At 42.5% G+C, this 27873-nt stretch overlaps 1 protein-coding gene across 2 annotated transcripts in view; it reads left to right on the top strand.

Annotated features, from left to right (window-relative positions):
- Positions 1-27873, top strand: part of MCC (MCC regulator of WNT signaling pathway) — a 299306-nt gene that overhangs the window by 64968 nt on the left and 206465 nt on the right. Inside the window, exon 1 of one of the 2 annotated variants that reach the window (XM_070412467.1) lies at positions 1415-1664. The exons of the other annotated variant lie outside the window; for it this stretch is intronic. Coding sequence (XP_070268568.1) covers positions 1608-1664 — 57 coding nt within the window. The 5' untranslated portion in view covers positions 1415-1607. Of the gene's footprint in view, positions 1-1414; positions 1665-27873 lie in introns of those variants that run through there. 2 annotated transcript variants of the gene reach the window in all.

Raw genomic sequence — 27873 nt, 5'->3', positions numbered from 1 at the left:
GTCAGGCAATGAATGAACTCAACAGGAAGGCAGATGGGCAAGCAGATATATGCAAATGCAAAACTCTTTGCTCTTTCTTACAAAGCAAAGTAAACATTCTATTTAGGGAAAGAAAGAAAAAAAGACCTTGCAAATGTACAATACAATGGCTTTTTCATAGAATGCTTCAGGAAATGCCAAGGTCTGTCATTGGGGTTGGAGACAGTTTGTTTCCATTGTGTAGAAAGAGACAGTTAATCCCGAAGACCTGCTGTTTTAAAGGATCAGACACGTTCCAGTGCATCTCAAGTTCAGTGGGACTTTAACCTTTATGGAGAGAAAATCCCCTCCCAGCCTTGTTTTTAACTCCAGGCTGAAGGGAAGCTCTGGCTCCAGGAGTTCACTGGATATAACAGCCCTTAAATCTTTTCTGATTCATACTCCAAGCCCCAGAAATACAAATCTAGCTCTGCTCAGATGCGCAGTAAGATTTTAAAGGAAGGTCTGGGGGTTGAAGAGGATGGGAATGTAATATATTTAAGGATGGTCTGGGCCTTGGGGACGAAAGGTTATTTGAGCTTGTCTTACATCTTTCAAGGGATGGGGCATCTTGATCTTTATTATGGACATGCAGAAAGTGTAATCTGCCCGCAGCGACAGAGGGAGTTTGACGGTGAATTTACACCCTCGGTGTTGACTTTAGACTGATCAGGGAAAATAACAGCCCTACACTCTTGTAAAATGTTAACGTGCCGTGAGAAGTGCACAGCGTGACCTGATGTACAGTGTTCAGATTTGTCCTGACGTTATTGAATCGTGGCAAGTGGCTTCCAGGAGGGAAGGTGTTGGTTTTTGTTTTTATTTTTTGCACAATTATTCAGGTGTCTTATCCTGTTTCTCTTCTCCCTCCTGGACTTGGGTCCTGGAATCACTTGGGTCCTAGAGAGCTCTTCCCTGCACGCCTCAGCTCGGCCTCCTGCGGGCTCCCCCGCGCCGCCCCCGCTTTTCTCTTTCTGGCCCCGCCTCCTCCGCGCGCCCCGTAGCCAGCAGCTAGACAGCTGTGTTCAATCAGAAACCACTTACAACTCCAGACGATTCAAACGGGAAACTTCGGCGTGAAGCGCAGCTCCGCTCGGGCTCTCTTTAGCTTTCTTTCCTTCCCAGGAGCCCGAGGAGCGGATCTTCCTCGCCCCGCCGCCCGGGTTTGTTCTGGAGCTCGACGAAGCCCTCTAGGGTGCGGGATCTTGCTGGGAGCTGCCTCCAGCCTGGTCATGGGGGTCGGCGAGCCGCCGCAGGAGTGGTGAGCGGCGCCGAGGGTGGCACTGCCCCGGGACCCGGCGGTGGGCGCGCGCGGGCGGGTCCCCGCGCCGGCTCGGCCGCTGCAGCAGCTGCGAGCGCGCCACGCCACCCAGGCTCCTGCAGCAATGCCTCGCCCGTGAGTCGCGAGCCGGCTCTGCTCCTCTTCGGAGTGTTGGCATCCTTCGTTAGGACTGCACCGCTGTCCTGGGTGAAAATGGCTGTCTAGACTAGAATCTGCCAGAAGGGACCGAGCAGTGGATAGCGAGCCTGTGAAGCCTAACTCACAGCTGCGAGACCTGGAGGAGGAGCTCGGCTCGAAAAGTGCAGACATGAATTCTGGAGTTGCCTTGAAATACGGAAACGACTCCTCCGCCGAGCTGAGCGAGGTAAGAAACAGCTGAGGTCGAGAGCTCTGGTTTCCTAGGCAGTGAGTGGCTTTTTGACCCCCCACCCCCTTTTCATAATCTCCCCCAGCTCGGTACCGCACTCGCCTCGCACTGCCTGTCTGGAGGCAGCGCAATTAAAGATTAATAGATTTTCTGGATCTTGTTTTAACTTGTAGTGTTACTCAGGAAATGACCTGAACTGGCTTGATGTTTCAGTCTGAAACGAGTGGCTTAAAAAAGAAACAAGCTCTCACCACCCGCCAAGGCGTTTTTACTCTCCGCGGTCTGGGTCCCCTGTCCCTTCCCACCCGTTTCCCCCCCCCCGTTTATGTACAACTCTGCTTTTCGTACTCACAAAATACCCGGGGATCCCAGCTGAGCTTAAGCCAGCGGTAACTAATTTGGTGGGGCCCGGGAACTCATTGGATTATTAAATCTGCCACTTGGCTCCCACGTGTGATGCGTTTGGATAAATTCGGGTAAGGTGGTCTCTCCGCGGCGGAGATGAATGACCGCGCTGGGGAGGGGCGTGGGGAGGAAGCACATCAAAGCCGCTTAGAACTTTATTTCCTGCCCGGGACTGGACTCCTGAGTCTTTGAGGCAAGAGCATTTGCAATTCCTGGCTCTTACAGTAACATAGCCACTTGAGTGTTTGAGACCTTGCTTTGAAATTAAAGGCTACATCAAACGGCATGCAAATATGTGGACGGTAAGGGTGCCCAAAGCCACCTTTTTGATGACTTTAGGGATGCCTGGGGCACATCCCCTCCCTCCCGCCCCCCAAGGCTTTGAATACCTGAAAAGTAGGGACGGGAAACCTCCAGAACTGGGAGCTCAGAAGAAAGTCTGAGACGGTGTCTACAAGCCTCCAGGAGGCTTGATGGCTGTAGGATTTCCTCCTAGCACCATCCCTGAGCCATTTCTGGGAGCAAAAGTAGAATAAATAGTCTGTGCTTCTTCAGTATGGCTGAAGAAAGGAAGGGGAAGGGGGGGCGAGGCGGGGTGGAGGCCGGTGTAAAAACAGCCGGAAGGCAGATAGAAGTGATGTCAGATTACTTACCGTGAAGGGAAAATGAAAGGCTCACTTGGGGAGAGGGCTGGTGATGGGGAAGGAAGGGGGTGTACAGGGGAAACTCCATTAGGTCTGGGGCTGGTATCCCGCACCCCGGCCTGGTGCTCTGAGTGTCTTACTGCTGTGCTGTGCCTGCTGGGGTTTGGAATAGCATTTTGAGGTGTTGGTCCAATGAGTAGAGGCATTGCCTAACCCCTGTGCTTTCCCTTGTGATGAGGAAGACAGGAGATGCAAAGGGTAGGGCTTCATTTAAGACTGGGAGGCAGAGGGAAAGCCTGAAGACCTAAGTGACTTTTGCCAATTTTAAATGCAGGGGGAGGTTTCAGATCTAAGAAGAACCCAGGTCCGACTCCATTGCTGACACTATTTAAGGAGAAGCCTTTGTCTTATCTACTAAGGTCATTTAAAAACTAAAAAACTGAAGGCTTGAAGAGAGTCTTGGCTAGGCCTTTCACATTGTTTATTTCTACCTGGCAGCTTTCACACTTTCACCTGAAAGGTGCTGTTCGATTACCTCTGTTTCAAAATGAATTGTGGAGAGCGAGGAGGCCTGGGTTGACTTTAACAGTATTGGCAGGGTCAGGGAGGACATTAGATGTAAAACCCAGGTGGGAGGTAACGCCCTCCATCCTGTGTCTCGTGCGCCTCATTTTTCCACTCCTTAGAAAACCTGTGGCCAAATGCGAGCCGTGAGGGCGCTCTGTGATCTCTGCACTAGTTGGAGCAATATCTCAGCATTACAAGACATAGTTTTGTCCCTCAGGCAAGAAACAAGTTTCTGTCCCAGCCATATCCTTTACCAAATTTTCTTTCCCTTTTCTCAGTGTCGGCTAATTCTTTGCTTGCCTTCTTTAGAGCCTTCTTTTTAGGCTCAGTGACCTAGTGCTCCTCCATCCCCCAATCCTAGTTTCCCTGCAGATTAAGTAGTTGCAACAAATTGTGAAGATAGTTTTGTGTTTTGTGGGTTTTTTTTTTAGCTTTTGTACATATTTTAAATTATGGTATGTGTAAAGAGAGTTTGAAAGGTAAGGGTGTGAGGTTCATACCTTATGGACCCTAAATCACATGGGCAATAGTCCCATGTTCTGTAATATCTATAGATCAGTAAGGATATGGACCCAGGAAGATTCTAATACAATTCATTTGTATTTCTCACTTTACCCTTGTTTAACAATCACTTCTCTTTGGTGTAAAGGAGAGTTTCTTCTTTTCACCGTAATTTTTCTTTTAAACACTGGTTTTGCTTTAACATCTTGGTGGGGGGGGGGGGGGGGGGCAAAGTCCCCATCCTTTTTTGATGGTTGGTTCCTCCTCATCTGGAAGCAGAGCTAATAAAATCCCTGAGGGGCCCCTTTAATGCCATATCTCTTATTGCCCAGGGAGTCTCAACACTGCCTGGAGGTCACCATGGGGTCAGATTCAGCCTGATGTTCACCAGGCATTTCAGGGGCAGGAAAAACTCAAAGGGCTCAGCATTATTCTGGGTATTAGAAATAAGAGGCCTCTCTCGTTGGCATTGACTGGTGAGCTTATGCCTTCTGCAAGGGCCCTCTAGCCATAGGAGTCACTGACTTCATAACGTCCTGAACAAGGGAAGTGACTTGAATCCATTTCTAGTTGTAATCTGCTGGACCTTCACGAGAGCAGCAAGCTTTGGTCAACAATTCAGGCGTTGACCTCTGCCTGCCCTGCTCCAGGAAAGTTTCCTTACCAGAGAGGCAGGCGAGATTGGTGTGAGGGAGACTGGAGGAGACTGAGAGGGCTGGGTGTCGGGCATGAGGTGTTTTGCATGTGTGAGAACTTTAAGATGCTGGAAAACAGGAAATTCATGAATGTGTTCCTGTTGTGTCTTTAGTTTGAACAATAGCTGTTTAAGATCCTATGAGGTGATTATAGGAGAGAGTAAAATGCCCTCTACCTATGGTCAATTCAAAGCATTTTTATTTATCCATGACCACAAATGGCTTATGTCAAGTCTGAACACTTGAACCAAAACAAACTAGTCATTAGCATTAACAAAGGTAATTCAAAAGGAAAATTTGAGAAGCATGAGTTGGCGATTCTTTTTTTTTTCCTTAGCTATTAGCTGTCCCTATCAAAGACTCAAAGGATGTTTTTCTTTTTCTAATAGGAGGTTAAGGAAGGACTTTAATATCAGCCAAATCGAAAGTACTTAGAAAATTAAGTGGTTGGCTTTCAGTCTTCCTCCAAGATCAAGAAGCTGACTGGACACACTGCCAGCAGCATTAGATTAAATTCTCCCAAACCTTGTCAAGGAAGGCTCTTAAATCTTCTTCCTCAACCCCGTGGGTTTTCAGTTGGCAGTTAATTCTGTTTAACTTGGTAAAACCTGTGGGACCAGTTTCACAATCACATCTCTTGGTCCTTAGAGTAATTCAGACTTTCGGAAGAAGTCTTGTGCAGCATTATCAGAGTACGACTTGAATTTACTCATCTTTACAGAATACCTGTCCACCCAGTCTGCTTGTCTAATAGGCAGCTATCTATTTATGTAGCAAAATAAAGAGTTATCTTTAAGAGTTTGTTCTTCTAAGTCAAGAAAGATTTTCAAGGTTTTCACGGATTTGGCTGAAAGGCAAGATCTCAACAGAAAAGCTCCTATGATATTGCTGCATGAAATATGAATTTAATGTTGAAATGCAAATCGTTGATATTGTTCTGATATTTTGGATTTATTTTGTAAGCGTACTTATATTGTTCTTAATTATCTTGAAAATCACAATGAGCAAAACATTCTTTAAATTCCTGAGGGGGGGGAAAAAGAGTTTGTTCTTTCCTGGCAATCATGAAAACCACTGGGAATGAAAAAAAATTATTTCCTAACGCAAAGAATACTTTGTTCGAAGCAATTAACCTATATTTTGTCTTTTAAATATTAAACAATGAACAGGTAAAATTCTCCCATCACGATTTATTTTGAAACCTTAGTTGCCCTGGAAATTGTATTTCCCTCTCTCCTCATCACATTATTCAAAGCCTCTTTCATAAGATTATTCCACTCCTGAATATAGGCTATAGAGGCAACTCCCTGCTTTCACCATTTACTTGTTGGGTAGCTACTGAAACCACACATCTTCACTGATACTCTAATTAAGAAGTAGATTATATGGGAGAAAATTGCTCTCTAGATAGATTATCTCGTATATATATCTCTCTAAGTGGCCATCTCACAGATGTACTTACTCTTTTTAGTCAAGTTACACAGTATCAGAGTCGGAAGGACCTATGAGATCACCTAGTATGCCCACTCCCCGTTATACTTCTTCACCTCCTCTGTTTCTATAGAATCCCACTTCATTGTAGTGAGGTGTTTAATGTCTGTCTTAGCCACAGATGATAAGCACCAGAAGGGCAGTGTCAAGACCTGTCAGAGTCTGGCACATAGTAGGTGTTCTAGGGATGTTTGATGAATGAACACCTTGCCTCTTCTCTCTCTTTCCCTTTTTTATAAATGTAGAATTTGAAAAATTGATTTAAGAGGCTCTTTGGCTGTGTAACAAACTGCCCTCAAATTTAGAGACTTCAAATGACAATCTTATTTGCTCCTGATTTTGCAATTTGGGCAGAGTTCAAGGGGAAAGACCTGTGACTGCAACTGGAAGATCCGCTTCCAAACGGGCTTAATCACAGCTGGCAAATCAGTGCTGGCTGTAGACTGGAGATCACCTCAGTTCTCTTGGAAGTGGGCCTGCCCGTGTGGCTGCTTGGATTTCTTCTCCCTGTGGCGGCTGGGTTCCAAGAAGTAGGAGGTGGAAGCTGAAGGTTCTTTTAAAATGTAGGACTCAAATGGGCACCAGGTCACTTCTATGTGCTCTACTGGTCAGAACAGCTATGTGCTTAGCCCAGAGGCAAAGGGTGAATAAATAGATCTCACCTGTCCAAGGGGGAGGTGACAAAGAATTTGCAACCATTTTTAATCAACTCCAGAGGTCACAAACTGACCGAATCGTGTCTAAAACACTGGTCTCTTGCCCTAGGCCCGTGGTCGGCAAACTGCGGCTCGAGGGCCACATGCGGCTCTTTGGCCCCTTGAGTGTGACTCTTCCTAGGCCTTAGGAGTACCCTAATTAAGTTAATAACACTGTACCTACCTATATAGTTTAAGTTTAAGAATTTTGGCTCTCAAAAGAAATTTCAATCGTTGTACTGTTGATATTTGGCTCTGTTGACTAATGAGTTTGCCGACCACTGCCTAGCCGGTTTGGCTCACTGGATAGAGCATCAGCCTGAGGACTGAAGGGTTCCGGGTTTGGTTCTGGTCAAGGGCACATGCCCAGGTTTCAGGCTTGATCCCCAGTATGGGGTGTGCAGGAGGCAGCTGTTCAATGATTCTCTCTTATCATTGATGTTTCCATCTCTCTCTTCCTCTCCCTTCCTGTCTGAAATCAATAAAAATATATTTTTAAAAAATTTAAAAAAAGTAAACACTGGTCTCTTAAGTCCCGATGTTTGGCAGTAAGACTAACTGTTGTTGTTTTTTCTTTTAGCTATTAATTCAGTGGCCTGTAATAGCTAACACTTTCTGAACATTTCCCAGGCATTGACATGCTTCATTCTCAAAGAACCCTATGGGGCACATTCTGTTATGCCCATGTTACAGGTACAGAAGTTGAGGCATAAAGAAGTGAAAAACTTACCAAGATTATACAGACTATAAATGGTGGAGTTGGGAGTTGAGCCCAGGTCAACCATTTGTACAGTTTCCTTTCATTCGTTTCTGCTCTGAGCTTTTGATCACATGTTCCTAGGAGAGAGTATCCTATTTAATAAGCCTGTTTGACTTGACTTGTATTGTAATCTCTATTCAATACCCAGAGAAATCTTTTTGATAAAAATGAAATGGATATGATTAAAAGGATATGGTCACTTTCAAGTGGCTGAGAAATTCTAGGCCAGTGGTTCTCAACCTTGGCTGCACATTAGAATCACCTGGGAATCTTTTTAAAATCCTGATTCCTGGGCCTCATCCTCTGGAAATTCTGTTTCTTTGTTATGGGGTGGGGCCACAACATTAGTATCAGAGAAACAGAATTTCCGGAGGATGAGGCCCAGGAATCAGGATTTTAAAAAGATTCCCAGGTGATTCTAATGTGCAGCCAAGGTTGAGAACCACTGTTCTAGGCATTGCAGAGCTCTAAAAGCAGATTTGCCAGGGAGATAGGGGCACCGAGACCTCTGTCCCACAGTCTGCGCTTCCAGGGGCGTCTGAGGGATCAATGCTACAATACTTAAGGTGCAGGAGAGGGTTTCCTTTGTCACAAGAATTAGGGTTCTCCCACCCCTGCAGTTAGGGCTCTAGGCTGCTACTGCAGTTGGCTCAGTCACTCTAGGTTGTAGAGTGCTGGGATTGGTGAAGAAAGCCAGGGAACCCAATGAAATTGCCAGCCAGCTGGGGTAAAAGGCAAGGCAGCAGCTGGAAGCCAGGTCCTGAGGAAGCACGGAGAACATGACAGTGAGACCCTGCGTCAAACCCAGCTGCAAGGGGAAGTAGATTGAGTGGCTGGAACCAGGTGGTCAAAGGGACAAGAGAAAGGAGAAATGTGGTGTGAAAAGAGGTTAGGCAGAGACCAGCAGCTGATCCGGAACTGAGATGGCCACAGACTCCAAAGCAAAGAGAACACCTTGATGCTGAGGAAGTGCTTTGTCCAATCAGGAACTTTTAAAATGAATTCTAAGACTTTCATATTATGAGCAGGTAGGACTGTAGCTAGCAGATTTGAGGTGCCAGAACTTTAAGTGGTGGCACCTGTCTAGAGCAGGGTATGAGATGGTAACCTCAAGGGTGCTGTTTAATAGCGGCCTGAAGCTGATTTATTGAATGCAAGTCACGTGGATGGCTTCTTCCGAAGTCAGACTGCAACTGGAAGGTAAAACCTGCACTTAGGGCACAATTAAGAAGTTGTTGATGAGCAAGGATTGCAAGTTTAGTGTTTGATCACTGGAATCAAATTTCAGAAAACCAAGATTACATTTTAAGTAATCTCTAGATTCAGGAAAAGAGGTTTGTGTTTGTGAGATTATAGAATCAGACAAGCCAAAAAAGACTCAGAAGATTGATAGATAATAGTTATAACATGGATTTTTTTTTTTAAATATCAGCAAGGGGATGTCATGGCAGAGATAAATTATATGCAATTATTTTCTTGAACTCTCCCTCCCCCTAACCACACCCAGATTCCTAGCAGTGGTATCATGGATTCAGATAAAGAGTTCAACTTATAGAGTAAATATTTACTGGGAGCACAGAGCTATCCTCTTTTTCTAGCAGATGTCCTTTTTTTTCTTGCTGAACCAAAATAGCCAAAATTAGTACATACATAGGCGAAAGAGGACATCTTTGGGGAGGTTTGCATTATCGTAAGGAGTGACAGAGGTTTGTAAAGCAATTTATATATGCAAAATTTTCAAGATATTTCTTATACTCAGCAAAAAGATTAAACATTGAGAAACTTTGTGGGGGCTAAGGGGAAGCAAAGAGATTAAACCTTGAAATTTGGGGGAAGAGGGGAAATCCAGAATTAGCAGCTGTTGCTGCTACTGCCATACTAAAAAAAACCCAAAACACTATAGGTTTAGGTTTGTTAACTTTGTAACTGAGCAACCAAAGCCTGTTGGGCTGGGAAAAGTGTGTGGCCAAAGCTACTTGATGCTTTGATTGGTAGGATGTTTTGAAGCAGGTAAGTTGAGTCATGAGGTTTGATCAGTGCTTGGAATATATGATGGGGCGTATGGGGCCAGAGGTGGAAATGCATCTTAAGCCTAAGCGTTAGTGTTTGGTTGCCTGAGAGCAGAAAGTCTCTCGAAGCCTGTTTGTGTGCGTGCATGCCAGTTAAGGGCTCCAGCTGGATTGTGAGAAATAATGAAGCGGTTATCAACGGAAGAATGCCAACATGGAGGAAGGTTGCCTGGCAATTAGGAAAGCAGTGGAGTCCTCTGGTTGGCTTCATGGTAAGAGTGGGAGTAATTGCTTGCCTCTGTTTCCTATGGGTTGTATGGACTTGTCCATAGAATATGTGGCACATGTATGACTTCTTGCTCCTGCCTGGGCCCCTTCTCCTCCCAAGTTAGTTGTTCTTTCTTTTATCCTTGTTCAGTCCTGACTGTAATGATGGCCAGCCTCCCTGGGAGACCATGAGGTCTTTGAAGGCAGGGACAGAACAAAGCCCATCACTGTATTGCCAGCACCTTGTCAATGTGTGCATAGTAGGGCATTAAGAAACTTCAGAGTTACTTGTGTGGACCAAAACCTAGTTTCCATGTCACAAACTGACTGATGATTGACCACCTTACATTTTTGTTAAAGTGCACGTTGAGGGATTTTAGTTTAGTCATTATTACTGTAACTTACTCTCTGTTGCCAATTTGTTTATTCAACAAATATTGTGTGCCTTCTATATGCCAGGTGCTGTTCTTAGGTCTGAGGATACAGACACAAGCAAAACTGATGTAGTTAGTCCCTGTTCTAATGGATCTTACATTCTAGGAGGAGACAGATGAGATGTGAGTCCAGTGGTGATATATGCTTGAGAGAGAAAATCCCACAGGGACAGAAGGAGAGAGGGATGCTATTACAGTGGTCAGGGAAGACCTGTCTGCAGGAATTTGTGATTTTGATCTGAATGAAATGAGGGATAGAGCCACACAAAGATAGGGGTGGTCATTTTAGGCAGAGGGAAGAACAGGGACAAGGTGCAAAGGTGATGTGGCTGGGAGTATAGCGAACAAGGGAAACAAAAAGAGATGGTCTGAGAACACAGATCTGCCTACATCACCTACAGCCTCATTAGCTATGGGAAAGAATCAGGATTTCTCTGGAGTGTTTTGAACATAACCTGAATTTTTAAAATCTGTATACTTTTTTTTTTTATTGTGGGGCAGTATAGGAGAGATGTCAAGAAAAGGAGGAATTAGCAAAAAAAAAAAAAAAAAAGTCCTGGAAGGCTTTGTCCCAAAAGCCTATTAAAGAAAGTATTTTCAGAAGAGGCTAGTGTGATCACTCATAAAATGCTTCCCCTTTTGCTCCACTCCCTTAAAGTCTATGCATATTCCCAAACTTTCAAATTGTGTCATTTCTCCTATCAGAAATAATTGTTATATTCCATAAAAATAAACTATTATTTTTTGACATATTCAGCATATTTTGAGTTTATTTCCCCCTTAAAGGGAATGGCTTAAAGAACTGAGTGGCATGGACATCAGCCAGGAATGATTTGAAAACTGCCTTTCCTTGATGGAGGGTTCAGGGTGGACGGATGCTGATGATGGAGACTATAAGTGGGTCTGAATTAGGAAAATGGGTTTTACTTTCCACTGTCACTTGGACCAGTTGCCTTCAATTATTTAAATCACTGGCTTTGGTTTATTTTTTATTAACTTTATTCAGTTGATTTATTTATAACAAATACTGTTTTAAGAATCCTGAAATGCTGACACTTCCTTTTTCCTGTCGAAAAGCTCCTTGAGAGTTAGATTATGGCCAGAAAGTTGCATGGGCAGCATGAGACTGCACAAAGGGGACGCTTCTGCTGGGGGTGCCATTAAGTTTATCTTTGATTTACATGACTGATGAGGAAACTGAGGCCTGAATAAGGCTGGCTAGTGGCAGAGTGGGGAATGTAGAACTCACATTCTTTTTAACTCCCAGGAATACCTTTTTCTTTTCTTCCTCACCTTCCTGTTTCTATGTCACAGGATTTGCTTTAAAATATGTGTTATCTAATGTTCTGTTTTCATTTTAAAAGGAAGCCTAATTCTTCGGGAAATCTTGTCTACATATGGCATTACCACCAATCCCACTATTAAAACAATTAGACTAATTTGTTTTTAGGTCGGTGATTTTGGGTGTATTGTAGTTGCTCTCAGTAGGTTTTTATGGGCCTCTCAGGTAGTAGAATCCAAAAGGGCAGTTGCCTTCTTTTTGGGGGTAAGTGAGATGGGCTTACTGTTTAGTGGTTTTGCCAGCTGCTATGTGTTGATGGTGCATGACTAGGTAAACCCTCTCATCCTTTTTTTTTAAATTAAAAATCTATGCTAAAATAATAGAAAATGCACCATGTTACCATTTTTAAGTGTACAGGTCTGTGGTATTAAATACATTCACATTGTAGTGTAACCTTCATTACCACCATCTACAGCTCTTTTTCATCTTCCCATTGAAACTCCGTACTCACTGAAATTCTGTACCCATTAAACATTAACTTTCCATTCCCCTTCCCCCTCCCCTAACCCCGGCCACCACCATTTCTGCTTTCTGTCTCTAGGATTTTGACTAATCTTGGTACCTCATATAAGTAGAATCCTACAATATTTGTCCATTTATTACTGTTTATTTCCTGTAGTGTAATGTCTTTAGGGTTCTTCAATGTTGTAGATATGTCAGAATGTCTTTTTAAGCCATCAGCTGATGGCCACTTGGGTTGCTTCCACCTTTGTATATTGTGAATTATGCTGCTATGAACTTGGGTTTACAAATATCTGTTTGTGTCCCTGCTTTCACTTCTTTTGGGTCTATACTCAAAAGTGGAATTGCTAGAGCATATGATCATTCTGTTTAGTTTTTTGGGGCATTTACTTCTCTATAACAATTTATACTGTTTTCTATAGCAACTGCACCATTTTATGTCATTCTCACCGGCAATTCACAAAGGTTCCAATTTCTCCTCATCCTTGCCAATACTTGTTTTGTTTTTTAAATAATCATCTAAACAGGTGTGAGGTGTTTTTTTTTTTGCATTTCCCTAATGGTTACTGATGTTGAGCATCTTTTTATGTGCTTGTAGGCCACATGTTCTGTGGAGAAATGTCCATTCAAATCCTTAGCCCGTCTCTTAATTGGGTTGTTTGGGATTGTTTTGCTGTTGCAGTGTAGTACTGCCTTCATACTTTCTACATATCATCAGTTCCCTACCCCTCCTTACCTTTTTTAAGTCTGATTGATTTTCTCCATGGTTGGGGCTTTGCACAGCACTTACTCCTTGCTATTTCCAGATGGAGTGACAGCGAGTGTAAACTGAGGCATGAAAGTAAACTGCTTCTCCACAGAAAACAAATGGGCTCTGCTCAAGCCCAGGAGGCTCCTTAAATCACTTCCCGATGCATCGCATCATGGGCCCGGTGCGCATTTCACAGGCTGACACCCAGCAGCTCTCCTTACCCACAGACCAGCCAATCTCTAGCAATGTTAGGCAGGCACCAGTGTTAAGAGTTACGTTCATGGCATTTGAAGAGTTACATTTCTTTACCGACATGCTGTGATTTCACAGTGTGTAAAGAGGAATTTTAGGAGAGTGCTTTAGCAAGAGGAGCCTGTGGAGAGGAGCCAGGAAGTCTGAGGCTGGCCTGTTAGATTAGATAACTGTTACTTTATTTCTTGGTGCTGTGAATCTAATCCCAGTTAAACCAAAATCTAATTTATTTTCATGCTTGATTGGGAGCACTTCTGATTAAGTGTTGGGATGAGAGTAAGCACCATATAAGACTACTGTGGGAATGAGATAGTCCAGGGGCTTCTGTGCCTGGGCTGATTGTTAATAGGGCAGCGATAGTTAGTAGGGGGATGCGGGGTGAGGGAATAGTTGAGTTGGACCCCAGGACAGAAGGAGTTTTTATTTCCAACTTAGAATGGTAGATTTAAACTCAAACTTGGGATCCCCCTTTTTCACGATGCCCTGATATGTGTAAAGTGCCTGTGGTATGATTGATGGAGTGACTTCCAAGACTGTCTCAATTTGGGCTTCTGAGCTGCTTATGAAAATGCTGTATGGACACACATGTAATTGCTGCCAAAGCAAGTGTCTGATGCTGATAAAGCTGCCTTCAAACCCTTTCCTTCGCCACATGTGAAAGATGGGGCATCTTTCTTATTTGGCATTAAACTGTCCCCAACTAGAAATGATGACATACTGGGGTCAGGATAATATGTTAAATGACTAGGAAAGGTCTCTGCTTTTTTCGCCACCTTCTTTACTAACTTCACCACAGGGTCAGGTCACTTGATTCATCTCCTCAGATTCTGTCTATAAAACTATGTGTGGTCGAGTTGTGGGCTTCGCTATCCTAGCTCGATGGTTTGCGGAAAGTTGCTTTTCTGGGCTGCACATTCCCTGTTAGAAAATGGTGAGAAGAAGAATATCCACCCTAGGTGAACGTGGCAAAGACAAGTGACATACCTACATAATGCTTACAAAGTGCCTGGTGAATACCAGTGGTTAGCTCTTGCTGCTATGATAACAACAATAATAATAGTAATAATAATAGTTGCTATTTTGCTGCTACAGTGCTTACCTGTACAGTGAATGTGCTAAATAGAAAAGAAGCACTTCATAAACTGAACATTAGTAGCTGTCGTTGTGAGCACTGAAATAATTTAAAGGAAGTTCTTAAGTGGAGACAAATATGTCATGGAGACAGAATCAGGAATCCTGGGAGACTCACAGTCTGCTGATGTTTTTCTCTCTGGACCTTAATGCCAAAAGCTCATTCCCTGGGAAAAAAGTCTTCCAAATATTGATAAGTCTTCAAAGAGAACGTTGGGTATTTCCTTTTTTTTTTGGATTCGCAGAGCCAGAACGTTAATGAGCTAACAATTGGCAATTCTAATTTGCTTTTAAGTTTTTATTAGTTTTATTATTTTTATTAATTTTGTTCTAATTTTGTCCTGGCTGCGGTATCTTCAGGTCTTCTTGTGCTCAGAAACTGACCTTAGGATGACCATTCTGGTTGATCCATAACGTGAGAGAGGGAAGGCACAGCAGGCGCCCGGCCCATGCCCAGAATAGGGGTGCATTGCAGAGGAAAGACCATGCTCATCTGTTGAGTAGCTGCTTCTTTCACAGAGATAAGATTTTATCAGTGATGCACCACTTTGTGAATTCCCTTACCAGCTGTGGTCTGTTAACTGGAAGAAGGCTGCAGTAATGCCGTTGGGAGCTTTGCTTGGGAGTAGCAATGATGGATGGAGATACGCCAGCTGGAGGCCAGAGCGGAACCTGGGTAAATGGGTTCCAGAGGACTTGGGATGTGCCCCACAGCAGTGAAGGCCGTCTTGTCTCTGTTTACTGCTAACTTTGTATTTGAGTGGTGGTTGTTTTTTGTTCATCCTCACCACCGAGACCATTTTTCCCATTGATTCTTAGAGTGGAAGGGTGGGGGAGCGACAGAGAGAGAGGGAAGCATTGATGTGAGAGAGACACATTGATTGATTGCCTCCTGCACGTGCCACAACTGGGGCCAGGGATCGAGCCTGCAACCAAGGAATGCGCCCTTGACTGGAATAAAACCCAAAATCCTTCAGTGTGTGGGCCGACACTCTAACCTCTGAGCAAACCAGCTAGGGCGTGAGTTTGTGGGTTTTTTAAAATATATTTTTATTCAGAGAGGAAGGGAGAGGGAGAGATAGAAACATTAATGATGAGAGAATCATTGATCGACTCCCTCCTGCATGCCCTACACTGAGAATCGAGCCTGCAAACTGGGCATGTGCCCTGACCGGGAATTTAACTATGACCTTCTGGTTCATAGGTTGACGCTCAATTACTGAGCCATGCAGGCCAGGCTGAGTTGATTTTTTTAAAAATTGAAAAGCCTCTGGTATTTTATTAAGGCTTTGTCTAATGTAGGGGTGGGTAACGTCCAGCCCTCGGGCAGTATAGGGCCCACGAAATCATTTGGTCTGGCCCTGCCAAGGTATTAGGGTGAGTTAATTAAATGTTTGACCAGATATAGCAGGCTAACTTTTAAGTTGATAATTTTGTATCAACTTATATCCAAATGGTCCTTGTCAGAAAAAAGGTTCTCTACCCCTCCTCTAATGGGAGGAAGGAGGAAGTGGTGGAATATTTCCTCTCGTGTTTTCAAGTTCGTAGTTTGATCTTTTGCTGAGGAGTGTATACCTGAGGGCAACCCCACTGGAAGGAAACAGGAGTCATAGACCGGAGGCTATAACATCTCACTTCTTGGTTGTGAAGTTTCCGACCCCCTGAACTTCAAGCTCCAGCTCATCTTTGTGGCTTAAACCACCATCCCTACGATGTTGCCTCACATGTTGCCTCACGGATCTTTATCTCCAACTCAGATCAATTTGAATATTCAACAGATAAAAGGAGAAGCACAGGTCTTGTGTAAAATTTTCTTGTAGTTAGTATTCCTCCTCCTTCTCCCTCCTGCCCTCTTGGAAAACAAACCAAAACACTCTTCATTGCAGTCCTTCTTCCTGCATTGGTGTTCCTTTGTACAGTGACACCAGCTCACCGTGGGTCCCACAACATGTCACCTTCTCCAGAAGGCCTTTCTCACCTTCAGTTAGTGAGTGCCACATACCCACGTGGTCTGGCAATTCTACTCATTCCTCTGACTAACCCTCAGCATTCTATAATGTGATCGGTTTATGTATTTCTCTGTCTGGAAGCTTAGCTGGTGGGGGTGGTCAGTGGCCAGGAAAATGCTTTCTCTCAGAGCACATTCTTGAAATGTGGTTGACAGGAGACATGTCAGTTAAGAATGATGAAAAGAAAATAAGACCAAGTGGTGGTGGGGGGGGGGGGCGCAGGGGGGGGGGGGCAGCAAAGGACAACAGCTTTTGTACCAACAAGTGGGCCAATCCCAGATTCCCTCGCCCTGAAGTTGGATTCCGGCTCCACCTCCCCACCATCTCCTCCTGAAGGCAAACAGGGCCCCAGGGGTTGGAGAGCTTTACTTCCAGGCAGATCTCCTGGTGGCCGCCAAGCCTGGCTCTGAGTATTCTCTCTTGGGAAGAGAAGTGATCTGAGTGGAGGCTGTATGGAAGCAGGCTCCCCTCTGGGAATGGTGGGAGTAGCTCCAGGAACTGGAGTTAGAGTGTGTTATTGTATTAGAAATGATCAATGAAAAGGATGGAAATGCTAATCTTCTGTTGAAATATTTCAAGGGAAGCAATCTGATACAAAATCACTTCTGTTTTGTCTTGAAAGTATCCTTTCCCTTTATGCATATCAAAGGCTAAGTCTATACTTTTTAAAACAGGTTGCCTTCAGTACAACAAAACTGGTTGTTTAATGATGCCCAATAATAGTTCTAATATTCAAAAGCATCCTTTTAGAAATTACTCTTGTCCATTGACACTGATTAATCTACAGTAAAATTGTTAGAACTTGTGATAATGCCTCTCTCCTTATCAAGGGTGCTTTCCAAGTTAGAACTAATGACTATGTGGAGTTAAGGATAAGGATGTGGAGAATAATTTTATATATAATGTGCCCTACATGTGAAAAGACAGCCTTTCTCACAAAGGTAGGGAAGTCCCTGCAGTGCAGCGTTAATAATTATTTGTAAGGGACAGAAATATGTTAATAGCTTTTCTCAGTGAATGATGCTTAATTTGGTGGGAATGATAAAGATTGTAATTCATTTCACTAATTTAGGTTTTTACAAATATCAGTGTTCATAGGTTACTGTATGGAGCTAATAAGGGATTCATATAAGGCCTGAGGTTAGTGGGTGGATTTCATGCAAAATATGACTGCAGTATTCCTCAGTGGTAGAATTTAATTTTCCACAAAGCAGTGATGCTTCGTGTGTCGCTAAGTGCCCTGAACAAGTGGCGCTTACCTGGGCAGGATGGGAAGATTGGCACACATTATGCCATGAAATGATGAGGCTGATGTGCGCTGTCCTATAAATACTACTTAGCACAGCTGTTGGTGTTGAGAAATTAGTGTGATCAGTTGTGTGCAGAGTTCTGAGGTTTATGACTTAGATAAGAGTTAACCTTTTCATTGCTCTTCTGACTACCAAGGAGCCTGGATGAAGGCTGATGGGCTTTGTCCTTTACATTCTTGCCTTGAATTCACCAAGTAAATTGAAGAAAATTTTTAAATTTTTCTCTAACATATTAATACCCTAACATATTAATAATAAATAAGAAGAGGACAGCTTAAGAGAAAAGACATTGGACTGTAAATTTCTGGACAGCATAAACCAGACTATAGAGTGGTAACAACGAAAGCAGTTAACAGTACTAGGGAGTAGCAGTCAAAAGTGTAAGCACTTTGCATGCATTTTTTTATGTCATTTCCCTGCTTAACACCCTTCCTGTCAGGGGACCCAAACCTTTAGTCCCTGTTGACCTCACCAGCTACACCTCTGCTCGCTTCTCACCCTCACATTCTGGTCTCCAGCCGGCTCAACTACTTCAAGATGCCTTTTTGTCTCTTGACCTCAGAACTTCACACTTGCTGTTCCTCTGCTGGTACATTATCCATATCATTAACTGTTGTTATTCTACTCCTGTGCATCTCGTAGGACTTAGTTGAAGTGCCAGTTCCCCCTGAAAACGTTTCCTGACAGCACTCTGGTCTGAATTCCATCCTTTCCCCTGTGCTCCAATGGCATCGTCATTGCTGCATTATAGCACTTAGTGCATTGTACAGGCCTGCAGACTTGGTATGTTCTCCCAGAGTGGCTGCTAGTCCCCACTGACCACTCAACATCCCCTTGTGAGTGAATGACCTTAATTTAAATCTTGCAGTAGTTCCACGGGACGAGCTAGTCCTATCTTTAGAGGCATTGGGTAGTGAGGGAAAGGAAGCTCAGGCACGTTAAGGGTTTTGCCCAAGGTCACACATTTAGTAGTTGACAGGACCAAATCTAAACTGGGGTCTGAATCCAGAAGTCCCTACTACTTGCATGAAACCCACAGCCTTGTGGGATCATCTAGTCATGGTCTCTGGTACTGGCATGTTAGGAACTGGGGTTGGTGGGTGAACTGGTAGGTTGTAGGGAAGAAGAGGCATGGAGGTTAATGTCCAGGTTTCTGAGAGGATTGTGCTAGTAAACAAGATTAGGTTTCATGTAAAATCCAGTTTTGGGGGATGATAAGTCTGGATTTGGGCATGCTGACTTAGAGATGCCTCTCAGTCAACTCAGTGGAAATGTGTGGTTGGTAATGGAATAATGAGGCACAGAAAAAGGTCGGGATTTGGAAATGCCTGGTCTTCACACCTGTTCACTCACAGTGCAGATTAGTTGATGGCTGATATCATGTTCTCTTCCAGCCTCTCCCCAGTAGATGCCTCTACCTCATGTGCCACATAATTAAAGAGCAGAGTGAAGCAACCAAACAGCACTGTGTGTACTCAGTGCAGGTCCTAGTCTCTGCCTTCAGCATTTAATGTGTATATTATGTACATACAAGTTTATGGCTCAGAATCTGCCATTTAACTGACACAGGTTGTGCTTTTTAAGTCATGGTTCTCTTAATTTTTAAAGAAAAATCTGACTCATTCATCTTATCACACAACCGTTTCTACCTTTGATTCCTCCTTAAAGAAATGACAGGGAAAGGAGTAAGGCGTATGGGTGTAATCATAAAAGTAATGCACGTACATACAGAATTTGGAAAATAAATGAGTAAACCTCCAAAAATCTTGCAACTTCTGTCAGCTAATATTTCAATATGTTCTTTTAATTTTTAATATTTCTTTAAAGATTTTATACTTGGATTTTATAGTATTATAGCTTACTTTTTCTCAAGTTTTCCTTGATATATTTTATTTTTAAAAACTTAAATTTTAATAACTCTGATAGTTCATATTATATACCATAAAATATAATTTAACTATTGGATAAATATTTAGGTTTCCAATCTTTGTTCATGTAAGTAATGCACCTGTATAACTTGTGTTATCTTATGTCTTGGCAGATGAGGGGAGGGAAAGGGAATGTGTGTAAATACAGAAACTAAGCAGTATATTGTGCAGAGTTGGTGTCTGATGTTAAGAAAAAACAAGGTAGGTACCTGGAGGCCCTGGGGTCGTCTTTGTAAAATAACCCAAAGACTAAGAAGGTCAGTTTAAAAAGCCAAATGCACAGACTGTAATGAACTGGGACCATTTGTTGTTCCATCTCAGCCTGCTCGCTTAGTCTTCTGCCCTTGGCTTATTTCAGAATGCCTTTAAAATAGTGAAGGCATGATGCCTAGGTGTCAGATGGTACCAGGGAAGGAGGCAGAGAGACCAGGAATGCGGGGCATTAGTTTCCACAACCAATTGGACTGCTGCACGATTTTATACAGGTTACACTTTGGGGCCAACATACCTGTGGCCACTGGTCCATAGGGGTATGGGCGGGGGAAGGTAAGTTAGCTGCCCTTTTTTTTGTAAACCACTAAATGAAACCAATGTTAAATGATGTTTTATGAAGGATATTTCACTTGAACATCTAATTATGTATTACTCCTTTGTTATATATTCATCAATACTTACCTGTCTCTGCATGATCTAATGTTTGTCTATTGTCACACAGTCTTCTGTGAACAAATCTAATTGTGGGAGGCTTAAAACTTTGGCCCAGTGAGTCCTTTTTAATCATAGGGGCTGCTGAATTTTATTTTCTGGCTAAAGAGTATCACCATTATGAATTGCTGGTATTTCTCTGTTTTAATGGTGACTTCCTATAAATAACAACAAAATTATTACTTGGAAATCCCTAAATTGAACTATGTTGCTAAGTACAAGTCTACAGTTAAAGGCCCTATTTAAAGTTTTTATTTAAAGTGGATAAGACCAAAATGCTATTCTAGAGCAAAATTTAACCTACTGGCTTGGCAAACTATGCTGTGTAATCAATTTAGCTCCTGGAACCAGAGTAACTATTTTAGCAGAATGGAGGAGGGCTACTTGTAGCTTCAGGGTATTTAGGGTTTTTTGTTTTGTTTCTTTGAAGGAGCTCATTAATCCTGGATGACCTACCAGCTGAAGGCTTTGGTTGCTAGGATGGTCTTGGGTCTTTGCTGCTTTTAGGAAGTGAAGGGAAGGCTGCAGGCCATGTGAGTGTAGCCATCTGCAAGCTGGCCTTTCTTCTGCATCCCCTCCCCTCATTTTCTGGCACACTGACAGTCAAGCTGGGAAGATAGGCAGGTTGAGGAGGAGGTGTCAGAGCCTGATTTCCTACCCAGAAATGTCGTTGAATGCAAATATATTTTCTCAAGCATAAGGTGTAACATTCATTCAGAAATGAGTATTTATGAAAACAGAAAATGTTGATTTGGGGAACTTGGTTGATGAAAGCCTTTATACTTGGAGATTCCAATAGCCCAGTATTAGGCCCATCAAAAGATTGTAGTAGAAATTTGACCGATTGAATGATTACAAATAGCTTTCAGTGTGCTAATCTGGCCTCGGTGTCATCAGTTTTCAAAATAACTTTCATTGAAATTAAATGATCCCAGCTTAGTAAGATGCTTCTCTACTGGTTTGCCCCTTTCCCAGGAGGAGGTTGGTCTGCTAAGAATTACACCATTCTCAGCAAAGTAGAAGGAATTGACCAGTTTCCAATGCCGGAATCTGATTTATGCTCTGCTCTAATTACTACTACACACTGTGACAAGCATCGAGACTATCATAGGAAGTACATTGTTTGATAGCATGACTAAAGTAAGTCCCTGTGGCCTTCAGTGGCCTTCTGGAAGTCTCTTACCCTGCTTCATATCGCTGGTGGGTGTACAATGTTCAGCAATTGGTAATGTGCTGGAGAACCTGGTATTTCTCTGTGCAGAGGTGAAGCCCTCTCGTCCTCTGCATGTCACGGTGACAGAGAACAGCCCATTATAGTTAGGAGTGGAGTTTGCCATAACATGATCGGCAGAACTGGGAAGGAAACAGGGAACTAATGCATATTTTCTGGAGGAAGGGCTTATTAACCTATGCACCCTTGATATTACTCATTGTTTCTTTCATCATCCAGTTTATTATTATGGATGATCTTTATTACCATGGCCATTTGCATAGTATTATTTGCCATTTCTTTTCTTAATCCAATTTAGTAATGAAAATGCCCTTACTTGGGCCTGCTGACTCTGCTTGGCTCCACCATATGCCTACCCTCACCCCTCTTTTCTTAAAAATCCTTTTGCATTTAGTCTCTGCATGCTCACGTTAAATGCTTTAAAATGTGGCCTCCTCCTGTTTCTCATGCTTAAGTTTTTCCTTCCCTACAAGTTTGTAAGCACCATCCCTGGCTGGGAGTGTCCAGTACCTCATGTACTCCTCAGTAGTACTTACTACAGCATGGGAAAATCAAAGGAGATCCAATTGAGAAAGACTATGTGTATTGAAGGCATGACTCAGAATAGAGCACAGAATCCCTGACTCTCAGCTTTATATAAACATCCTAAGATCTCACTGCTATCTACAGGGCTTTCCCTGCAGGCGGCTTTTAGAAAACCCTGAGCAAGTCAGAAACCTCTGATCCCCATATAACGTGCTGAAGCTGACAATGGAACTTTGCCAGAAGGGGAAGAGGACACACATCCATGGCACTACAGTGTTCGCCAGGAGCTATGCATTGATTCAGTAATTGGCAATGAGTCAGTTTCTTGCTTTGGAGGAAATGCTGCTTTTCTTTTTCCACTCCAAAAATTTGTTCAGTGTCACTCTCAGCCCCTCAGGTACTATCCCCATAAGCATGTTGGTTAAGAGAAAGAGGTTCTTTTCTTTTCCTTTCTATTGTCATGGGACTAATAGTCCTCTCTCTTACTTCACTGATGTTTTCACATTGGTGAAATAGTTACAGTAACTTCTCTAAACTATTCCTTGCCTCATTCTACAGTCCCTGTTGCTGGCAGCCCCGAGAATCAGCAGCCACCTTATCAGCATTATTACATTTTTCTGATTCTGGCCTGCCTACACACTTGATAGTCAGTGGTTTTATTAGCTGGAGATTGAAAATTCAAATGAATACAGGACAACAAAGTAAAAGGAGCCTACTCAGATATGATAGGAGAGTAATGTCCCTTAATCCATTCACTGAAGTGTTCTCTGCAATCCATGCATTACCGTATTCATTTTTAAAGAATAATTACTGTATTTTGATGAAAGAGTAGGCTCACAAATTCCAAGAAGCTAATTATATTTTGTTCCTGGTGTTGCTAGAATTCTAATAAGCTTATTCCTATTTCTGGGTTAGCTGTTGGAAAGGGGAACATAATCTAATGTGGACAAGTATATCCTGGTAATTAGAAATTACTGAGAAAGACATAATGATATTTTATCATTAAAAGAGTTTTCTAACACTTGGTTATGCTAAAATGAGTATGGTAGAGCTTGATTTTAAATTGAAGAAAGAAATTAAATTGCTTCTCTATTTTCTATGTAGGTCTGTCAGGGAAAAGTAAGAATTAAGGGAGCACCAATCAACCTGATGATACTTGTAGGCTCTTCTGAGGTTAAAAAGAAAGAAAATCCATGGTATTTATAGAGATGATGGCTGATATTTAAAAATCACTAGCAGAACAAATAGAGTTATACCACTAGTCTTACAGTATTAAAGAGATGATAGTGCTGGCTCCTATCTGAGTGCTTACTGTTGTGCCTGGCATGATGTGGAACTTGAGACAGAGGTGAAATAGCTTGCCCAAGGTCACAGAATAAGTGGCAGTTTCCCTTGGTGAAACTGGAAAAAAAATCAAGAAAAAGATAAAATAGAACCAAGCTAAAGCTAGTCAAGCTCCAGTTTTTTAATGCAGAGCATTGAGTTTAAAGTAACTATATTTGTTAAGTTGATCAGTCATTTTTGATGATGCAGATATTCTACCCATTTGAATTTCTGTTCAGGTAACCAACTGTCTCGGTTTACCCAGAAATTTCAGTGTAAAAATTCTGATAGTCCTGAGCAAACTGGGATGGTTGGTCCCCTTTATCTCTATGTAGATAGCAAGTTCTGTTTCTAATTTCACAGTAGGAATTAAAGCAAGGCTGACTGATCATGAGAAACATTTTTCTTTCTTTTCTTTATCAGTTCAGTCTCCTTTCTGTGGGTTTTGTCTGACTTAAGATTTGAGCCTGGAGACCATCGCTGTGTATACAGTGTTTATTAGCATTTGCTAATAATTTGTGCATCTGATGTTCTGGGTAGCTAGTAGAAAAGATAGTAACTGACATTTTTAGTGATGGGGAAACTGAGTCAAGGAAAAGCAAAGCATTTCTTCCAGCCATAGGAATCCACAGTAGCCCAGTCAACAGCATTACAACCTCGTGAGTCTGTGCTTGGAAACGTAAACAAAGGCCTCTTAGATAAAAGTATTTCCTTCCGTTATCTTAAACATACTTAACCATGTAAGGGTCTAATTTTAAGTAGTACTGCTACACTCAATGACTTGATCAAATTGCTTAGTGAAGCTAGACTAACTGATAAAAAATTTAATGAAGCAGTTATTTTTATCCTTGTTTAAACTGTTCATTTTCCTCAAGGAGAGATTAGATTAAACTCATATATGCAAACATTGTATATATTTGCAGGGAAATTTATGAAGTAAAGTGAAATAGTTATCGTTATGTCAAAGGTTTTACTTAACATTTATATTGATAGAATTTAGGCCCCTTAATTTTTTTTTTTAATTCTTACCTGAGGACATGCTTAGAAGAAGGGAGAGAGAGAGATCAGCTGCCTCCCTGACTAGGGCTTAAACCCACAACCCAGGTATGTGCCTTGACTAGGAATTGAACTGACAACCTTTCCATGCATGGGACTATGACACTCAACCAAGGCCCCTTAATTTAAAGAGCAAAGACAAATTGGGCTACTGGGAAGATAACAAGCATGAAACTGAGGGAGGGAGCTTAAGTCACATGGGATTTGGTTTGGGGATTTCCCTTTCTCAACTTTCTAAGCAGAGGCTTTGTTACCATATTCTCTGCTTCATCCTTCAAGCCGAAAAGTTACAATGGGCCTTGCATTAGAAAACATGAAGCATGGCTATCGTATCCCATTATGTGGATACAAGGAATCAGAGAGAGTGAGGAAAGTGCAAAGAATTGGACAGGATGATGTCTTGGGAGCCTAGAATTTTTATTCCTCATGAGGTCACCCATTTGGGACTAGACTGAGGACTTTATTTTCTCTTACTTCCTTTTATATCATTCTTTTTCATAATAATCTGAATGAATGTGATGTTTCCCATGGTAAAATGGGAAATTTTATCAGTGAAAGGCCAAGTCCTCAAATCATACATGCATAAGCTTTCTCCCCCTGTTCCGTTGCAATTAGCTTAAGTGAATGCCTTCCATGTTCAGACATCTGGACACCCGTGACCTAAAGGTAAACAGCTTGTTATCTATTACTGACTCTTAGAATGATTGCGTTTGTTACTACTTACATTTATTTAAGGAAGGATAAATTGAAATTGCTAAAGAAGGAATCCATTTTTATTTTATGTTGACTAAGTTGTAAGCATAGTTTTCTAGTGCAAAAGTGATGAAAGCAATGTGGATCTGGCTCCTTCAGGTACCCTTTCCTGAAATAGGTTATGAATGAAAGCAAGTTTTGTTTAAACAGGCCTGATCTTCCTATTTCTTCCTTGAAGTGTGTTCTTATGCTCTCTTCCTTCTACAGTGAAGCTTCTCATGTCTCACAATTTCAAAAGTGGAATTGTACTTCAGGCAAAATAGGTGGGTATGCTGGATTGAGCTCCGTGTAGTCCATTGCCTTATCACTGAATTAAATCTTTCAGCGGGGGAAAGAAAAATAAAAGCAGTCTTATCAGTGGGGTGTTCTTGCTACCATTCTAGTAATCATCTTTATTGCCATTCACTTCTGCTGATTGCTGCTCTGACATTTCCATGAAAATTACCAAGGGCAGCAAACTAGATAAATTAGGCCCTTGCTGACCAAATGAAAAACCATTGACATTTTGGCAGTGCTAAACTCATTAGCAGTATTAGCCAGGAGTCCTGCTTTTAGCAAAGCTCCATCCTGGGCATGTGACTGTAGGTTGAGGAAGATAAAGACCTTACAGCTCCTAATTAGCAAGTGTAATAAATGGCAAACAGTTTGTGGGAGTCCCTGAATAACATTAATCAGATTTAGAAAGCTACCACAATTTAATAATTAGTTTCAATGTCGATGTGAAAAAAAACACACATTGTTCCAAAGATACGAAGAAGTGCTTTTTTGATGTGTTATAACTGCAGTAGGTACACGCGAGGCATTGGAGTCTCACCACGTAAGCATTCTTGACGCTTCAGGTTTTCTTTGAAAAAGCTAATAGCAAAGAGTTCTTTTGGCTTCTGGTTCCTCGAAGCAGAGTTTCGTGGAGTCAAAAGGCTGGATCCCCACCTAGAGAGCCCTGACTCCAGGAAAGGAACTAGCCTGCTGGGGTTCCCCGGGGTTTTGTAAGCAGAGAGTGATGTGCTTTGTCTCCCTCCTGCCTGCAGAGCTGGTCTCACTTTTGTTTCTGCATCCTTGTCTTCTCTGTCAAGTGCTCACCCACCCTCTTGTCCTGCTGTTTCCTGCTCCCCTCACAGTTTCTCATTTTTGCTGCCATCCTCCTTATGTCCTTTTAGTATCCTTTTGCTCCTTCCCTGCCTTCTCATGTTTGGGGGAAAAAAGTCTGACCATTACAGAAAAGAACAGTCAATGCTCATTTTCCTGTACTTGTGGTCTGTACTAACCAATCAGGATACCATTGAGTATAATCGGCTTCTCCAAGGTGGTCTGTCTCAGCTGTTTTTCTCCCCTGAAACCCAGTATTTGGAACCATTCTAGAAACCAGTGAAGACTAGCTCTGATAACCAAAGATTAATGGATGATTTTTCAAAAAAATCAATTTCCCAAACTAAAAAGTTTTTCTTTTGCCAACAGCTTCTGGAGTGTTATATTAGATGGTAAATGGGTGAACTGTTATTTCTAGGAGCTCATGGTTCTATAATAGTCAATAAATTTAGGGGCACTTTGCATGATAACAGTATTCTGGGCCTGGTGCAGGGAGAGGAGGACTTGGGAGATTTAACGCCCTCCACCTTCCTGAGCTGCCTTTGACCCTCACTGGGAGACAGATGCAAAACTGCCTTCTCTCAGTATTGAAGTATCAAGTGAGTCATACAGACACTTGATGCCTGATGTTTAGAAAAACAACATTATGGTGCGCGATGGTCAAGGGAAGCTGATGAAGGTGGTCCATCCTGAAGGATGAAGGAAGGAATTTCTAGTGATGGTGTGTGTGTGTGTGTGTGTGTGTGTATAAGTAAGAGAGAGAGAGAGTAAGAGTGTGTGTGTGTGTCTGTGTGTGTGTGTGTGTGTGTGTGTGTGTGTGAGGGGGGGGGAGGCACGCCTAGGGATACATGGGAACACTGAACCTGTTCTGCTGAAATGGTCTAATCAATCATTGCTAAGTTCTCTTAATAATGCAATCATTGCTTAGTTCTCTTAATTAGCTAGCTGTTGACAAAGTCATGTCTGTGCAGGCTTCCCTGACCCAGTTTATTATTGGCCCCAGCCCACTTGCTACCTGGTCAGTACCTTGGGCCCTTATTTAAAAAACAAAGTGGAACAAAACAATAAAGTGCCCTGAGCTTGAACTGTGACCGGGATCCTGGGCCAAGATTCCACTACCTGATGTGCTGGCTTGAGCTTGACGCCTGATCACGTTGAGCCTTGGGTTTTCTTTGTCTGTACATGATAGTTAACACCCTTGCTGGGATGTTGAAGGTCACCTCCAATGCAACAAGGTGTACAGAAAGATTCTGTCAGAGTTAAAGCTCCTTTAAGGAAGTGGTGCTGTCCCTTCTGCTGCCCATCCCTCTCCCTAATAAATAAAAATAAAGCCAGATGTAAGATAGCGGGAATTTCCCAGGGACTGATGTTGCTGCATTTATAAGTAGCCCTCCTATGTTGTGTAACACATTTGCAAATGGTCTCATTACTTGTTGCTGAGTACTCAAGCCCTACTTTAGAAGAGTGAACATTTTGGCCTGAATTTTTTTCCTGTATAGTTTTTTTTTTTTGGGGGGGGGGGGGGGAGGTCATGATTCTTTTTGAGGTGGTAGGTAGGTAGGTGGTGTGTGTGTGTGTGTGTATGTGTCTAGAAGGGGGAGTGGAAAGGGGAACCAAGAGAAAAGAAAGGTAGATGGAAGGTGGCGGTGGTAGTCATCTGAGCTGGCACCCAAAAGTATAGGTAATTTTAGGTTTCCAGGAGAAGTGAAATAAAGGGAAAACATTTTAAAAATTTAAAAAACAAACAAACAAAAACCCACAAAATTTTCTGGAGTTTCCATGGGATTTAGGTCTTAATAAAAGTTAAAATCAAATGCCTGACCATCCCATACTGTGAGAGTCTTATTAGACTTGTCTTTGGAAGGAGACTTACT

Source organism: Myotis yumanensis, unplaced genomic scaffold (genome assembly GCF_028538775.1).
Source record: "Myotis yumanensis isolate MYYU_CA2020_CCGP unplaced genomic scaffold, mMyoYum1.0.hap1 SCAF_4, whole genome shotgun sequence".
In the NCBI taxonomy this organism is placed as follows: Eukaryota; Metazoa; Chordata; class Mammalia; order Chiroptera; family Vespertilionidae; genus Myotis; species Myotis yumanensis.
This window is presented reverse-complemented; position numbering and strand designations above follow the sequence as displayed.